This window comes from Sus scrofa, chromosome 5, assembly GCF_054392235.1.
Source record: "Sus scrofa isolate SSC_HxYL_T2T_F1_AM1 chromosome 5, Sscrofa_HxYL_maternal_Yorkshire_Landrace_v2.0, whole genome shotgun sequence".
Lineage (NCBI taxonomy): Eukaryota > Metazoa > Chordata > Mammalia > Artiodactyla > Suidae > Sus > Sus scrofa.
The window spans coordinates 22,070,384-22,085,019 of NC_139387.1; the positions used below are offsets into that span (position 1 = coordinate 22,070,384).

The 14,636-nt window shown below is 40.1% G+C and overlaps 1 protein-coding gene across 1 annotated transcript; it reads right to left on the minus strand.

The window, feature by feature from the left end:
• Positions 1–6,578: 6,578 nt before the first annotated feature.
• Positions 6,579–13,591, minus strand: GTSF2 (gametocyte specific factor 2). The gene is made up of 8 exons (XM_021091747.2): positions 13,553–13,591; positions 12,141–12,208; positions 10,368–10,465; positions 9,588–9,708; positions 9,325–9,426; positions 8,062–8,125; positions 7,107–7,177; positions 6,579–6,758 (listed from the first exon to the last, which is right to left on the minus strand). Exons 3-8 carry the CDS (start codon positions 10,458–10,460, stop codon positions 6,745–6,747), a joined length of 465 nt encoding a protein of 154 aa, XP_020947406.1. The 5' UTR covers positions 10,461–10,465; positions 12,141–12,208; positions 13,553–13,591; the 3' UTR covers positions 6,579–6,744.
• Positions 13,592–14,636: the final 1,045 nt, after the last annotated feature.

The following is a 14,636-nucleotide window of genomic DNA, read 5'->3' on the forward strand; positions in this document are numbered from 1 at the left end:
TCTGGTGCTGAAATATTGGGGGTTTTAGAACATTTCAGTGGTTTATAGAGCCTAAACATGATTTTGGAGAACTTATCCTGACAGCAAGAACTAAATGAGGCTTTAGCGAAAAAGATCATGAGACATTTTATTTTTACATAAATGATGTGTAAGCATTGCTATCAGTCCCCGCCCCCCCAACTTGCATCATGAGGAAGTTCTACAGCTGGAGCTCAAACCCACGCCATTGCAGTAACCAGTCATTGCTGTGATAATGCCAGATCCTTAACCCCTGAGCCACAAGGGAACTCCTGTTGTTTTTTTTTTTTTTTAAATAATCATCCCTGAGGCTGAAGAGAGTGTGTTTCACAGCCTTTGGTTCATATTAAGATCCTGAAAGAAACATGATGGAAATAGGGCCCAAGCCATTCTTGTTTGGAGGCTACTGTTATCTTTGGGTTTTTTTTTTTTTTTTGTCTTTTTACGGCATGTGGAGGTTCTCAGGCTAGGGGTCCAATTGGATCTATAGTTGCTGGCCTACACCACAGCCACAGCAATGTGAGATACAAGCTGTGTCTGTGACCTACACCACAGCTTATGGCAACGCTAGATCCTTAAACCACTGAGTGAGGCTAGGGTTTGAACCTGCGTCCTCATGGATGCTAGTTGGGTTCTTAACTGCTGAGCCACTGGGAACTCCTGATTCTTAATCTTATTTGAACGTTAGAATCATCTGAAGGGTTTTAAGACACACTAGGCCACGTTCTGGTCCCAGATCAATTAATCAGAAAGGGCTGGGCATAATTATTTTTTAAAAGCTACCCAGATGATTCTAATGCTCAGTCAGGGTTTTGAACCACTGACCTAGGCACTGTTTTGAATTTACAAAAGCTCTTCTTTCACCTGCATGGCCTAGATGATTCCTTGAAGGAGGAGCAAGCTGTTAAAGTGCCTTTCGAAAGATGATTGCTAAGAATGAAAGCTTCATTGTAAGCTCAGCACAAAGCTTTTTAGAAAAAGCTGCTGTTTTGGCAAACCAGTTTCAGATTGTTAGGAATATCTTAAAAGTAATGTTTATGAAATCCTAAACCTCTGGATTTATTGCAGCATCATTCATGTAGAATTAGTGGGACCAGTGTGATCTGAATCAAAAGTGATTTTTCAGGCTTTAAATTGCAGTAATCTGGTGGAAATTTATGGTGACCCATCCATTCTTTTCATTCAGATACCTGCAGATTGAAATTTGTGGGAAAGAAAGAGCTAAGAGCTTGAGAAGACAGGCAGTGGGTGCCAAACCAGAATCCAAAGTCAGGCTTCAGTGCATTCAGTAATGGCTTGTCAGGGTGACAGCATTCTCAGCTGATAAAACTGTTCCATTTAGCACCAGTGAATGAGCCCACCAACTTTCAGACAAACAAACAAAAATACCAAACCTGTCTTTCAGTGGAGCGATTTTAAAATAAAAATGCACCACACATTTATTCTTTCTATCCTTAAATGCTTTGTTGGTTCTTTTCCGACCCAGAAAGTTCCTGTTGTATCTGAGAGTCCTGCTGAGCTTTCTTTCAGACTGCTTTTCCAGCCAGGTTGAATATTTTTGAAAAAGAGAAAAAAAATTAAAAATAAAGAGAGACACCAGGCACTTACACAGGGTCATTCTAAGAGCTAGCTGGGATTAATACCCTAAACTGATTTTGATGCTTGCTGGTTCTGCCTGTGGATATGATTGCATTTATCCCTAAATCATAGATTATATTTTTAGAGTTAACAGTTATTAGTTAAAAATAAAGATTCTGGAGTTCTTTTGTGACACAGTGGGTTAAGGATCTTGACACAGGGGATTCGGTGTTGTTACTGCAGCAGCTTGTGTTGTTGCTGTGGTGCAGTTTCAGTCCCTGGCCGGAAATTTTGGGGCACGGCCAAAAAGAAAAATAAAACCCAAAAAACTCTGAACTAATGAGACATCTGTATGCTAGTGACTGAAAAGAAAAATCTTTGTGAGAAGATGAGTTTTATCAGCTTTTAGGCTTGACGGAATCCCCATAGTCCTATCAGATTCTTTAGACATTTTCAGTATTTCAGAAAGCCTGATAAAAGTTAAACTTTTGCCCATCAAAAAACTAAAACATCAAATTTCTCTGTTTCTGGCTTGAATTTTACCAACTAAATCCTGGTTCTCTCATCTAATTATTATTTCTGATTGGTAGTTAAGTGTACAATTTTTTTTTTTTTTTTTTTGTCTTTTTGCCTTTTCTAGGGCCGAACCCATGGCATGTGGAGGTTCCCAGGCTAGGGGTCTAATCAGAGCTACAGCTGCCGGCCTACACCATAGCCACAACAACGCGGGATCTGAGTCGAGTCTGCAACCTATACCACAGCTCATGGCAACGCCAGATCCTGAACCCACTGACCGAGGCCAGGGTTCGAACCCCAACCTCATGGTTCCTAGTCGGATTCGTTAACCTTTGAGCCATGACGGGAACTCCCTAAGCATACAATTTAAAATTAGAAGAGTATTCAGTAAGTGCTGTTGCAAAATATTTCAAGAAGAGATTTATGGGGGAACATAATAGTTGTTCTTATTGGTGGGATAGTTTGGGAAGTACTACTTTAAAGAAGCATGAAAAGTTGGAGCTGGTTACAACTTTTTAGGCAAAATAGCAAAGAGAGGTGTTGCCACCGGTGAGCCACTGAAAATAAATTTGTGTTTGAAAAAGAGTCACCGATGGGAGTTTACCAAGAACTGCCAGCATCGCACTCTAGAAATACAGGATGATACAAGATAAATGAAAAAACCAGTAGTGACTAAAAAAAATTTCAGTCATTAAATTCATTTTGTGTCCTAAATATATAAATATTATACATCTCTGTAATCCACATTGCCTGTAATAGTTGTCAGTGTACCTGAGCAATCTGTTTTCCGTGTTTTTCTTTGATTTCTAGGTAGTTCCTTTTCCCAGGACTCAGCAGTAAATAGCCTCTCACACCCATTCTGGTGCTGGCATCTAAGATGTAAATTGTAAGTCAAAGTTTGCAAACCTTTGGTAAAGCTTCATGAACAGATCAGTAAGGAAATGGAAATTTCTTCTTTTTTTTTAGGGCTGCACCCGAGGCATATGGAAGTTCCCAGGCGGGGTGTTAAACTGGAGCAGTAGCTGCCAGTAGCCACAGCAACTCTGGATCCGAGCTGCATCTGTGACCTACACCAGAGCTCATGGCAACGCCGGATCCTTAACCCACTGACCGAGGCCAGGGATGGAACCCACAACCTCATGGTTACTGGTCGGATTAGTTTCCGCTGAGCCACCACGGGAACTCCAGGAAACTTCTTGGAAAAGTTGTTGGAACGAAAAAAGATGGTGGAGTGGCAGAATTATCCTAAAGAAATTTTATCTACTAAAAATTGTGTAAAGGGCTTTTACACAACAGTTCTAAAATTTCAATATTTCTCTTCCTTTGATGTTATTTTAAGGAATGTCAGATGTTTAAACCCAAGAGTCATTTTCTTTTTGAAGTATTCACCTAATCTCTGCCTGGGATTAAGTTCTCATGTTTGCTTGTAACCCCCTTTCCTCCCAATACTTAAACTGTGTCATGCCAGTTCTCAAAGTGTGGTCTCCAGACCAGCAACATCAGCATTACTTGGGAACTGGAGAAAATGCAAATTCTTGGGCCTTGCTCCAGACCTACTAAGTCAGAATCTCAGGGGTGGGATGCCCTACAGTCTGTGTTTTAATAAGCCTTCCAGGTGATTTTGATACTCACTAAAATTTGAGAACTGTTGCCTTATACTCTAGTTGTTAACACTTTTCCTTCATCATGGACCATGGTTCTTAACATGGTGCTGCAAACTTAGTAGATACTTGATTGTTTGACTTGAGAGCACAGGTATACTTTGTCAGGTCAACTGTAAGACATCATCTGTCTTGTAAGAGAATACGTGAGAAGAAGAGATTAAAATATGTGAGGTTTTTTTCTTGTTTTATATCACAGCTGCTTGGAAAGCCTGAACAAAAAGGCCCATAAAGTATGGACCAACAAAAGGATAAAGATGTGGAATCAATGAGATGTGTTTTGGTATGTATCTAGGATATGAGTAATGGGCCTCAGCAGTTTTTTCCCGGCAGTTAATACTGTGAATGTAAGGGTAGAAACCCCAAAACCCGATTTCAGGGGATTAACTTTATAGCTGGAAAGTCTTACTACTGTTACATAAATTAAAACGCTGTGATGGGACTTTTTGGTGAAGATGAGTGAACCTGGTTACCAAGGTTTTTGAAAGGTTGATTTATTCAATATAAATATTTAGCCCAGAGTTCTGAATTTCTTTTTACTGCACCGTGTGTGTTGATTCTGCATATTCAGCTACTTTGATTTTGTGTGGGGACAGGACTAGTATATAGTCAGATCATGTCTTTCCTAAAGCATATTGTGATTTAATAGTAATAAACCAGAATGAAAGGAGGTTAAATGGAGACATAAGCCACCTGTTATGGGAGCTTGGAGGAATAGTTAGGACTTTGGGGAATTGAGGCAAACTTTGAGGCAATTCTTTTCTTTTTTTCTTTTTTTGTCTTTTTAGGTGCGGCAAATGGAGGTTCCTAGGCTAGGGGTCTAATAGGAGCTACAACTGCTGGCCACAGTCACAGCAACGCAGGATCCTTAACCCACTGAGTGAGGCCAGGGATGGTACCTATATCCTCATGGGCGCAATGTCAGGTTCTTAACCTGCTGAGCCACAAGAAACTCCTCAAACTTTGCTTTTGTAAAAAGTATTTTCCATAAGTTTATTTGATCTTTTTGAAGCTATGACCGAATGTTAGAAGCCAAAAAAGTGATATTTTAGCTTCTATTGTGTCTTCTCCCAAGGGGCTCCAAACCTCTTACAGCAAGATTTGAAGAGTTCTGGCAACTGTGTTTTAAATGACACAACTGCCTAATAAGTAATAATTTATCCCTTTAGACTAGGGTGACTGACTTGGTTTGCCTGGTTACTACCCCAGGATAATTACTGCTCCCCCTTTCAAGCTCAAGAATATCTTGGTTTGGAGGGAAAATTATGTGGTCCTCCAGTTAAGACTGCATGGTCTTTTAGGGGAAAATTCTGTATACCTGAAATATGATGAAGATATCTTTATCTTTGGGGGCCATTTTTTTTCTCTTGGAAACCTTTTGTTTTTATATAGTCTGATGTTAATATACCAGTGTGTAATTTAAAAAATTCAAAATATGTGTCAGGACTTAGTCAAGAGATAAAAGTAATTCTTGTTTATGTTATGTAAAGCTAAGGGAAATTCAGTAGCCCCCTACCCCCTCCACTTTGTACAAAATATACTAGAATGTGCTGGATGCTAAAAGTGTTTAGTTGTTCTCCCTTCTATTTTCTGTTCTAGCTGATGAATAAAAAAATCATTTGAAAAGGATCTAGAAAATACTTAGGGGTAAAACTACTAAGGGCAGAAAATGTTCATTTAACTTAAACTTCTACTTTTAATTGTAAGTCTAAATATATCTGAACTAGTCAATAAACTAGAAAAACCCCAGACTTATTTTAAAAGGATTAGCTAGCTATAATACAAATTACAGCTTAAGAACTAATTTTGGCCTCTCTTAAATTGGGTTTTGGTTCAGTTTAAACACCGAGGGTTTGAATATCTCCTAGATACTTAGCACCAGGATAGTGGTGGAAACAAATAGAAAGTGGAATGTGATTCTGCCTTCCCTCATGAAGTTTTGTGGTATGGTTGAGGTAGGAGACAGGGAAGGTTTAAATGAGGTGAGGATTCGAATTGGACTTCAGGAGTTCCCATTGTGGCTCAGCAAGTTAAGAACCTGCCACGGTCTCTCCGAGCAGGTTTGATCCCTGGCCTTGCTCAGTGGGTTAAGGATCTAGTGCTGCCGCAAACTGCAGTGTAGATCGCAGATACTGATGCAGCTTGGATCTGGTGTTGCTGTGGCTGCCACTCCGGATTTGACCCCTAGCCTGGGAACTTACATATGCTGCAGGTGCAGCCTTAAAAAAAATAATTGGACTTAAAAAAAAGCTAGAACATGGATTTGAATAGTTTAAGGGCAAGTGGTGATGTTTAAAAATGAACAGGGTGAAGAAGAATAAAGCATATTTAACGTGGGAGTAAACTGACTTCTGCAGTTAGGAAAGTAGATTTGGAGCCATGTTCCAAACTCAGCTTGTCATAAAAGCTATATCCTTTAAGCACGGAGGATTTGTATGGAGAATTGACTGAAGAAGGTTGGTATGGTGGTCATATAGTAAGTGACTTGGAAGTAGGAGAAAAAAGTTGGGGAATAAAGAATCTAATCAGAATTCCCTGGTGGCCTAGCAGTTAAGGACTTGGAATTGTCACTGCTGTGGCTCGGGTTCAGTCTCTGGCCCAGGAACTTCTGCATGCTGCAGGCATGGCCAAAAAATAAAATAAAATGGAAAAATCAACCAAACAAATCTAACCAAAGGTTGGCATTACAGCCCACATGGTGACTATTTCCCCTGCTATGGGAAATAGGCAAATGAGCCCTCTAACCATTTGGCTGATAAATGAGGATATGAAACAAGGAAGAAAATAAAAAAAACCAAGTGAACCTTGTCATAGGGAAAATATTCTTTATTTAAATAAGTAAAAACATGTTAAAATGCCAAGAATGAAAAGAGTTTCTACCTAAAACTTAATAGTTAAAAGATTTCCTCAAAGTTTTAAAAGGACATAATAAATCTTCCATTGGCTGGCTCTTTAATCCACAACTCCTCCATCAGTTTTCCTGACCTAAGGGTAGAAAGAGAACATTCAGGCAGTGTCATTTTGATGGCAAGCATTTTTATGGGAGACCTGATGTAAGCTCGATGTACATCAGTAGCATTTCAAATAGAGTACTAGACAGCTTTCTCCAAAGTCAGATTTAAAGGCATCAGGACTTTCCCTGCATTCTGTTGTGAGAGGAGGAGGACATAGAAAATACAGCTTATTTTTTAAAGAAGATAAGCTCGTCTAAGAATCTTTGAAGATTTAAAATACAATTAGTAATATTAGTTAAAACTATGCTTTTTTTTAAAAAAACTATGTTAATACATTAAACTATGTTCATAAATGTTAAAAATATGTTAAAAAAATTACCTTTTCTCCAGGACTTAGGGTTGTTAGGATGTTTATCATCCATAGTCTCTTTTTTAATGTCTCTTGAGTCACTGTAGGAGATGACCAAAATAGGAAAGTCAGCTGTAAATCAGAACTAGAAAATTAGTCTAGATAACCAGTTCTAGGAGATTAAAGTGACTTTAACAAAAATGGTTGTTACTATTTACATGACAGAGAAGGAATTATTGGTTTTATACTAGCTTCTGTTTTTTTTTTTTTTTTGTTGTTGTTGTTTTGTCTTTTCTAGGGCTGCACCCTTGGCATATGGAGGTTCCCAGACTAGGGGTTTAATCAGAGCTGTAGCTGCCAAGCCTACACCAGAGCCATAGCAACTCGGGATCCGAGCCATGTCTGCCGCCTACACCACAGCTCACAGCAATGCTGGATCCTTAACCTACTGAGCAAGACCAGGGATCAAACCCGCAACCTCATGGTTCCTAGTCGGATTCATTAACCACTGAGCCACGACAGGAACTCCTAGCTTCTGTTTTATGTAATTCCTTTGCACCTTTCATTGCCTTTGTGTGTCTGATGGGTAACTCCATTGATGGCTCCTCTAACTCTTGGCTGTGCCCTTCAAGCTTGTTTGGTTGGGGATCTTGACCTAGTTCATGTATAATATGCTAATTCTTTTCCCTTCATAGTTTTAGGAATTGGTTTTGTTTTTTTTTTTTAATTCTTTGAAAATCTTAACACAGAATTGAGAACCTTGTGTAGTCAAGACCTTTTAGTATTAAAGCCCTAAATGGAACCTTAGGGAAGGAATCGAAGTACTCAGAGCCCACGAATACAGCTCTTTTAAAATTTATAATTGAAGCTTAAGCCTCTACCATGCCTGTGATCTAGTGGCCATCTCACTCCAAGAGTCTAACTTAAAAGTTATTCTTAGAATATTCTTTATATTCCGGGAACTTCTATAAGGGATTTATCTTACCTTTCACAAAACAGCGTTTTTGGAGCAAATGACTTAAGGACAAATGGAGAACGTTGTGTGTTATCTAGAAAGAAAAAAAGAGCAGTGGAAACACAAGTACTAAGCGTTTTTATATTATTGCAGAGAAGGCTAGCTGGCAGATTTGAAGGGTAGCTGGCCAGAGGCCCTTCCCTAATTGTTGCAGGGACTACATTCCAAGTCAGATGTGGAAGGTGATAGTCAAGGGATAAAAGGAGCCTGTGTTCTTGAATCACCACCCTCCTTGAATACTTACAGTGAACTGCATTCAAGGAAACTTCTGTTGGGTTAAACCATGATCTTAACATAATTTGGACATTATCTGTTAAATAATGCATTTAAAGTTTGCATTGTTTTAAAACATATGTATATCTTCATTTAATGGAAATATACCTTATGAGGTAGATAGTATTCTTCTTATAGATGAGGAAGATGTATTTGAGAAGTAACTTTCCTTAAGGCCAGAGCAGATAGTTAGACATAGATCTGTCTGAAAAGCTAGTGAGTTCTTCAGTATAACGTGCTGCATCTTAGAGAAAGGATATCACTTGAGAGAGCCAGGACCAACCTTTCAGATCACAAATTTCAGTTATACCAGTAGTTTTTTCTCTGGAAAGTGACTAGGTATTGGTAAGATAAGAATTTTTTAACTGTTAAAATTTTTTTTTTTTGCTTTTTAGGATCGCACCCGAGACACATGGAAGTTCCCAGGCTAGGGGTGGAATCGGAGCTGTAGCCACCAGCCTACACCAGATCCATAGCAACTCGGGATCTGAACCACATCTGTGACCTAAACCACAGCTCAAGGCAACGTCGGATCCTTAACCCACTGAGTGAGGCCAGGAATTGAACCCACGTCCTCAGGGATGCTAGTTGGGTTCGTTAACTGTTGAGCCATCATGGGAACTCCTGTTATAAGTTAATTTAGATTTAATTAGACTTCTTTTTACTGGGTTGACTCCAGAGACAGAAATTCTCAAATTTACTCTTTTTTACTCAGCTGTGCCTACAGCATGTGGAAGTTCCCAGGCAAGGGATCAAACCCTCACCACAGCTGTAACCAGAGACACAGCAGTGACAATGCCAGATTCTTAACCCACTGAGCCATGAGGGAACTCCCTCAAATTTATTCTTTTGATTGCATTGGTGGAGGATTTTGTGGGAGGGAGTATTAAGATTTAATCACTGCAGGGCTGTGATTAAGCCTTTACTTATGACTGTGTCCACTGTCTCACCCTTGCTTACCTATGTTCCAGACATCAGGGTCAGGCATCTGATTGGCAGCATTAGGAAGTTTTTCGTTTGGTTCCATACTTGGAGACATAACCGTTGGAAGATTAAATGGCTCTGAAATAAAGCAGACCAGAAGTTATAGAAGCAGAGTAGAAACTTTCTTTTGTTTATCATTCCTCATTTGGCTAAGGTTTCACTATGAAATATGGAGGGTGGGGGCAGTAGAACTTGTCTCCACTTATCTGCCTCCCCCCCCCCCGCCCCGGTAAACTTACCATCATCTATAGCAGTTCTGTTGGCACAGGTAGCCTCATGTTCTTTGAGCGTTTTTATTGGGACCACATGACAAGCATTATATTTGCAGTTAGCCATCTTTTTAGCTACCTTTGGATTTTTCTGAAAGGAAGAAGTTCTTGTTAAATGGCTGTTAGGTTTTGCCTGTATTCCACCCTCCATTCCTTTTTGGAATACTGAAGGCCTACCATGTTCCAACATTAAGAACTTCCAGGTGTTGTCTATGGTCAGAAGTTTTTTTTTTTTTTGTCTTTTTGCTATTTCTTTGGGCCGCTTCTCGGAGCTGTAGCCGCCGGCCTACGCCACAGCAACTCGGGCTCCGAGCAGCGTCTGCAACCTCTACCACAGCTCACGGCAACGCCGGATCGTTAACCCACTGAGCAAGGCCAGGGACTGAACCTGCAACCTCATGGTTCCTAGTCGGATTCGTTAACCACTGTGCCACGCCGGGAACTCCAGAAGTTCTTTTTTTTTTTTTTGGCCGCCCCATGGCGTATGGAGTTCCCTGGCCAGGGATCAGATCAAGCCACAGCTGCAATCTGTACCGCAGCTGCACCAACACCAAATCCTTAACCACTGTGCTAGGGCAGGGATCACACCCTCATCCCTGCTGTTGCAGAGACACCATCAATCCTGTTGTGCCACTGTGGGAACTCAGAATTTTATCTTTTTTTTTTTTTTAATAAAGTCTTTAACCTTTTATATTCTGAGCTTATTTTTCTCCCTCCAGTGACTTAACAGTTTTCATCAGTGGAACTTACCATTCTACATGATGCCAGGTGATACTGTAACCTGTTGGCTGGCACCCTGTGGTTTGGGTCATAAGGACATGTTTCTAAGGCTTCTGGCTCCATGAGGCCTAAATAGCAGGAACCATAGGTTCCAAAGAAAATATTGACATGTAAGATCAGGTAATCTTAACATAGGCTTACTTTCTGTTCTCAAAGAGTGGTATGAAAGATATGGGCGTCTTAAGGCTTACCCATGAAAGTTTTCGATAACTAAACAATAGCCTAGCCAGTTAGATAATAGGGAACAAATTCACTGCTTATATGCCTTGGAAGACCAGAAATTAACACTCGTACATATTTTTTAGTCTCAAAGCTAGTATTACATAGCTTTTTTTTTTTTTTTTTTTTTTTTTTTTGGTCCTCCAATAGAGGATTAAACAGGCAGGATTCCTTGGAAAACTCACAACCCTGGGGTAAGATGAATTTTAGCACCCCAAGCTTGAGTGTTGGAGAAAGCAAGGCTGGGCAGCTGACTCCTTTACTGTTCACTGCTCCCTTCCACCTCTTCACCAAACCTGTCTAAATTAAGCTCTTTGCCAGACAAGGATGTCACTTGTCAGATAGGTCAGCATAGCCAAAAAGGGGATAGGGATTTGGAAGAATGAACAGTACCATGTTCAAGATCAGGCTATTTTATGATTATTTGAGAATGCCAGTCTGAAGAAGGTACTAACATATGAAGACTTCAAGAAGTGAACTAAGAATACACTGTCTCAAGTCTGCCGCATTTTACTGCCAATAGGAGGCCTCCTTTCCCTTATGGCTAGCTGTCTTTAGCTATCCTCGCAGACATTCACTTCAAGGACTCCCTAGTTTCCAAGCAACAGCTACAGCTGAGATTTCTGCAAAACAGACAGCATAGTCTGATGGGGGTAAAAAAGATCAAGGCAGACTGGCATAAGCAATAGGGATAGAAAAGTGCCTAGAATAGCCCATTTCAATTCTACTTTGCATCATGCCTAGGGCATAGACAAAGGGCACAGAGCTAGACTGTTAAATGTCAGATTTTCCTGAGGGCACTTAGGTGATTAAGTCCAGGGATTTAGACTCAGGTATCTTTCAGGAGCATAAGCCAAGATGTTTTTTTAAAGCTTACAATGCATATTAATGACTACATTAGAGCCACGAACACTTATTATGAAGTGAACTGTCTCCCTGAATATAAAGGCTGCAGTATAATTCAATATTGTACAGCTAGCTTTAGATTCTTAAAGATGATAGAAAAAGTTTTAATACCTAAATGTAGTCTTCAGATCACCCTTATTTTTAGCCAGCAGCCTAGAAAAGTATGAAGTTTGACTATACTGATAAGGCTGGTGGTTTGGTTTTTTTTTTTTTTTTTTTTTTTGGTCTTTTCAGGGCATGTGGAGCTTCCCAGGCTAGGGGTCGAATCAGAGCTGTAGCTGCCAGCCTATGCTCAGCCACAGCAACGTGGAATGTGAGCCGAGGCTCTGACCTACACCACAGCTCACGGCAATGCTACTCAGGTTTGTTAACCACTGAGCCACGATGAGAACTCCACGATAAGGCTGGTCTTAATAAACAAAGAGTGCTGCAGAATGGGCCTTAAGAATCGGTGACCTGGGATCATTCATCTAACTTTTGATATCTGAATATCCCATGTAAGAGGCCAAGACTATAATGGAGGCCATTTGGTTTAATACATGTTAGACTCGGCAAGGGTATTTCAACCTTGATGCTAGCTTGACACTTAAACCTAGTCTAAACGTTCTTTAGACCTACCTTCTTCTTGAAGCAGTGTCTCTCAACAATCCAAAGGGAAGTGTCACTTGAAGAGGAAAACAATCCTTCTGTAAGGCAAAACAAGTCAAATAGCTGAAGTTTGACAACAGAGAAACCACAGTACATTTCAGTCTAGTGATGTGAAGCAGCTTTCTGTTCAAGCTATTCAATTCCTCATCTCCCACTATGTGGTTTCTCAAAGGTTTGGAAGTTTTTGATGTCATAGTTAAAGTCTCGAGAAGTGGTTCTCAATCCTCCTTGTGCATGAGAATCACTGGGTAGTTTTAGAGTGGCAGAGCCTTTGGCCCTACTCCAGAACCATTGGATTAGAACCTTTACAAATGGGGGAGTTCCCGTTGTGGCGCAGTGGTTAACAAATCCGACTAGGAACCATGAAGTTGCGGGTTCGATCCCTGGCCTCACTCAGTGGGTTAAGGATCCGGCATTGCGTGAGCTGTGGTGTAGGTCGCAGATGTGGCTCAGATCCTGTGTTGCTCTGGCTCTGGCGTAGGCCAGCGGCTACAGCTCCGATTCGACCCCTAGCCTCTGGGAACCTCCATATGCTGCAGGAGCGGCCCAAGAAATGGCAAAAAAGACAAAAAAACAAAAACAAAACAAAAAACAAATGGGGTCTGGCTAACTGACTTTAAAAGAGTTCCACAGGGGATTCTGATTTGTAACCAGGGTTACTAGACCCTGCTCTGGAGTAATTAAACTACCTTTAGAAGGATTCTTAAAGAATCCTTCCAGCAGGAACTGCCGCATAATGTTTCTAATGAAGTTGCTCTAAAGATTACCTGTTGGTATGATTAATCTCATCTTTAAACCCGGCCTTTTTCTTTATGGGGTGCCAAATAGAATTCTCACAGAAAGCAACATAACCTCACTACATGCCAAAAATAAATAAATAAATAAATAAAAGATTTATATTTGGCTTTCCTAATATAATATACTAGGCCTGAGCCAAATGTTTACATATACTGTGTCATATAATTACTTCCTTGGTTGTGTGCGGGATTACCGCCATTGCATAGATTAGGAAATCAACTCAGAGGTAATAGCCTAAAGTTACAAAGCTAGTGTTTGAATATCATTATTAATATTATTTGGGAGTTACCATTGTGGCTCAACAGTTAACAAACCCTCGGCTAGTATCCGTGAGGTTGCTAGTTCGATCCCTGGCCCAGCTCAGTGGGTTAAGGATCTGGCATTACCGTGAGCTGTGGTGTCGGTCGCAGACATGGCTTGGATCCTGAGTTGCTATGGCTGTGGCACAGGCTGGCAGTTGCAGCTCTAATTTGACTCCTTGCCTGGGAACTTCTATATGCTGTAGGTACCGTCCTAAAAAAAAGCAAAAAGCAAAAAAAAAGAAAAAACCCAAAAAACCCAACCCACCAAAAAACTCTACTAACCCAGATGGAGGCCGCTGCTGTACTGCTACTCAACTTCCTAGATGTTGGTGTCTTACTGCCTGCCCTTTATTCTCTCCCATCAAGGTGAAAGACCAACAGAAACCTCACAGATTTCTTTAGTAGAACTTGAGTTTCTTTGGTAACAGCAGGTGATTCAAATATTCAGGGCCAATATCATCTTATACGAGGCCCTTAGCCTTCTAGGGATTCAATTGCTATAGGTAAATTGGAAGGCAGATTCTGTTTTCCAAAAATGCTAAGTCTACCTTAGAGATGTTTGAATTTTTTTTTTTTTTTTTTTACCATCTTCTTGTTTCTTTGAAAACATATTGGAAAGGAGGTAGATATGAAGATAATTCTATTTAGTTTAGAATTTTCTGAGGACTTTCTGCTTTTTGCCTTGAAAGAAACTTGAAAGTGAGTTGATTTTCTTGAGTGAGGGAGTTAAGGCCTAACTTGGAATGGCAAGAGTATTTCAGTGCTAAAATTTATCTGGTCTTCTAAGATTTAAAGTCTATTATTAATTTACCTTCGTTAATCTCAGTTAATTTTGTTCTTCATGGGGCTTATTTGCCAATTTAATCTTAATAATTGGATAGTTAAATCAGCATATTTATTGAGTGGCTTCTGTGTCCAAGACATGGTGTTTTAAATCAGGGTTTCTCAACATGTATCTGATGGAATCTTTGCACCAAAACTCCCTAGGGTACTTGTTAATGCAGACTCCTAGACTCCACTGCAGACCAACCAAGCCTGACATCATTGATCTCAGTTTCATAAGCACCTTTAAGAATAGTACTTAAGTACAAACCTGAGAGAACATTGAAGTCACCTGGAGGGCTTGTTAAACCAGAGTACTGGATCCTATCCCAGAGTTTCAGATTCAGTAGGTCTGGGGTGGGACCTGAGGATTTGCAGGTTTGCTAAGTTTCCAGGTGATGTTGATATAACCACACTTTGAGAACTACTATGCTAGTTACAAAGAAGCATTAGATATAATTCCTGTCATTAAGGAGCTTAGGATGTAGTTGGGGAGATAAGACATATTCTTAAAAATTTATAACAAGAAATTCAACATTATGTG

Coding starts and splice junctions, on each gene's coding strand:
- GTSF2 (XM_021091747.2), bottom strand. CDS start 10,460: ATGGAGCCAGAAGCCTTAGAAACATGTCCTTATGACCCAAACCACAGG. Junction 9,709..10,367: donor ACCTGGCATCATGTAGAATG/GTAAGTTCCACT, acceptor TCTTCCTTTCAG/AAAAATCCAAAGGTAGCTAA. Junction 7,178..8,061: donor AAAACGCTGTTTTGTGAAAG/GTAAGATAAATC, acceptor CATCTCCTACAG/TGACTCAAGAGACATTAAAA.